Source organism: Myotis davidii, unplaced genomic scaffold (genome assembly GCF_000327345.1).
Source record: "Myotis davidii unplaced genomic scaffold, ASM32734v1 scaffold1248, whole genome shotgun sequence".
NCBI classification, from domain to species: Eukaryota; Metazoa; Chordata; class Mammalia; order Chiroptera; family Vespertilionidae; genus Myotis; species Myotis davidii.
This window is the reverse complement of record NW_006299026.1, coordinates 124464-127278: the sequence shown is the minus strand read 5'-3', so window position 1 is coordinate 127278 and position 2815 is coordinate 124464. Positions and strand designations below refer to the sequence as shown.

The following is a 2815-nucleotide window of genomic DNA, read 5'->3' as shown; positions in this document are numbered from 1 at the left end:
GCCATTATGAGAGGTTCATATAATGGAAACAAAAACCTACCCTCCAAAGTACAGTTCTGAAATCTTATTCCAAATGAGGGAAAATATTTATGAACCTTTCTTTCTCACTTAAGGTAGGGGTACGGCATAGTCAACATGGGAACAAGTCTTCAAGAAAATAAATTAAGAATGATGCAACTAGGAAAGAGAGCAGAGGCAGAGGGCAAAAGCTATACCACTATGGAGGAACAGAAACTTTTGGAAAGGCCACAGCCCTCAGTCACTAGCCCACTAAAAGACTGAAACTTACTGGAAAATTAAAGAACATTCTCCCTCAAAAATCTACCACCACATCATGGTGGCTCAAAAAACTGGTTGTAACAGTGGCTTACAACTGAAATATCTGCAAAACCCAGACTCTTTCTGAGTATCAGTATGTAAGGAAGCCACAAATCTAAGAGGGTAAATAAAAACAAGGACACTAAAGAAATTGAGGCTGTAAAAAATATTAAATACAGTACAACTCTTATCTAGATTAACATAAATCATCACAATAAGGCTCTATTTATAGTCATTTTTTACCTGACTCATTGTACGCAGATTTTAAGAAAAAAATTACAAGGTGTGATAAAAGGCATGATAAAATACAGTCTGAAGAACCAAAGCAAGCTTCAGAACCAGATTCAGATATGACAGAAATTTTGGAATTATTAGATGGAGAACTGAAAAAACAAAACAAAACTATGGTTAATATGTTGAAGGTTCTAATGGGAAAAGTAGACAATATTAAAAAAAAAAAGACAGATAATATAAGCAGATGGGTGGAATCTTTCAGAAAAAAAATAAAAACTAAATGCTAGAAATAAAAAAAATACTTTAATAGAAATAAAGAATGTTTTTCCCTGGTCAGGTGGCTAAGTAAGTGAAGGGTCATGCCCTACACCAAAGCATTGTGGGTTCGATTCCTGCTCAGGGTGCATACCTAGGTTGTGGGTTTGATCCCTGGTCTAGGTGCATACAGCAGGCAACCAGTTGATATTTCTCTCTTACATTGATCTCTCTCTCTCTCTCTCTCTCTCAAAAACAAATAAACATATCCTTGGGTGAGTAAAATAAATAAATAAATACATAAATACATACATAAATAAAATAATGTCTTAGATGGGCTCATTAGTAGACTCAATGCAGCCAGTAAAAGAATAAGTAAAATTGAAAATAGGTCAATGGAAATGAGACAGGCTAGTAAGCCAGGAGAAGTGGAATAGGGAAACTGAGACAGATAGTTAAATGGCCAAGCAGTTTATAGCCATCTAGTAAATAACAACAGAATCCTATCCTCCCTAATCAAGGACACTTAAGAGTAAATGGTTTACATTTCTCCTCCCAAACCATACAGTAAATAGCTTAAATAACTCTACTCAGGGAGATAGATAGCAGAAATCCAATTAGTGCCACTGGTGCAAACTACACACAAGGACAGATAAAGTCAGGGAAATAAATTTCATTTTGGGGCATCAGCATAAAGCTGATGAATAGTCTATTTAGCTCCCCTAAACTCCCAGCCTTTAAAACCCTCAAGACTAAGGACCCAGCTCAAAATATCCCTCTGGGGAAGCATGCCACACATTTCCCTTCCCCCTAATTATCCCCCAGGTACGTTACCTTTGCCTTTCACTCTCCTAAGCTATAAGGGTCCTTCTTATGCCTCTGTAACTTGTTTCCTTAGCCTATACAGCCAAGCTGGCTCACTTCTACTACCTCTGTAACTTTATAAATAAACTTTCTCTTATAATTTTTATTTTCTGGCTCTGAATTATTTCTTTGCCACACTCAAGAACCGAGGTAAACCTTGCTGGTAACTGGTGCTGTTTTGGTGCCAACATCACTGGTAACATATGGTCCATTACTTAGATCACCTTATTTCCCTTCTCATTAAGTGGGGCTTTCCTCCCATGTCTAGAGGCACCTTCTGATACTTTCAATCTCCTTTCTTGGGACCCACAACCAGAGAAGCAGTGAACAATGGCAGTTCATTCGGGCTAACTTCCTGACTCAAACACTCCTTCTACATCTTTTTTTGTTTGTTTTCTCTGTGTTAGATTTTATTCATTTTTAAAAATCTTTTCTTTTCAATTAAAATATTTTTATTAAGGTATAATTCACATGTAGTAAAATTTATGCATTTTTGTGTACAGTTCTGTGAATTTTTTGTTTTCGCTTTTTTGTTTTTGTTGATCCTCACCTGAGGATATTTTTCCAATGATTTTTTTATGATGATCATATCACAGCTCCTTTTTTTACAAGTATTTATATCTTTTATTTAAGCCTTCCAAAATTGATTGAAGAATGCAGATATGCCTTCTCATTGACAGATAAGCTCATTCATTTTACGGTTATCTAGAATATCAGATAGTTATTATGATTCCAAGCAAAATTTAAATTACTAGAGATGCCTGAAATCTCTTCAGGTAAATTTCTGCAGCAAATATTTAATGGTTAAAAATGAACAATTAGGCCACCACCATGAACAGCATAGGGGAGGGTTGCACTGACATGAAGCGTGAGTATGATGAGTGCTTTAATCGCTGGTTTGCCGAGAAGTTCCTCAGAGGGACAGCTCTGGGGACCCATGCACCAACCTCTTTAAGCACTACCAGCACTATGTTCAGAAAGCAATAAGGAGAAGGAGATTCCCACTGAAGGACTGGAGATCATGGTCCATGGCAGAGACAAGCCTGAAAGCTCTTATTTACCGTATTTGCCGGCGTATAAGACAACTGGGCGTATAAGACGACCCCCTAACATTTCCACTCAAAATACAGAGTTTGTTATATAC

At 36.8% G+C, this 2815-nt stretch overlaps 1 protein-coding gene across 1 annotated transcript in view; it reads left to right on the top strand.

The window, feature by feature from the left end:
• Window positions 1-2502: 2502 nt before the first annotated feature.
• The window catches only part of LOC102755041 (TP53-regulated inhibitor of apoptosis 1-like), a 7428-nt gene continuing 7115 nt past the window's right edge, over window positions 2503-2815 (top strand). The window contains 2 exon segments of the mRNA XM_015571053.1: window positions 2503-2587; window positions 2590-2651. Coding sequence (XP_015426539.1) covers window positions 2503-2587; window positions 2590-2651 — 147 coding nt within the window.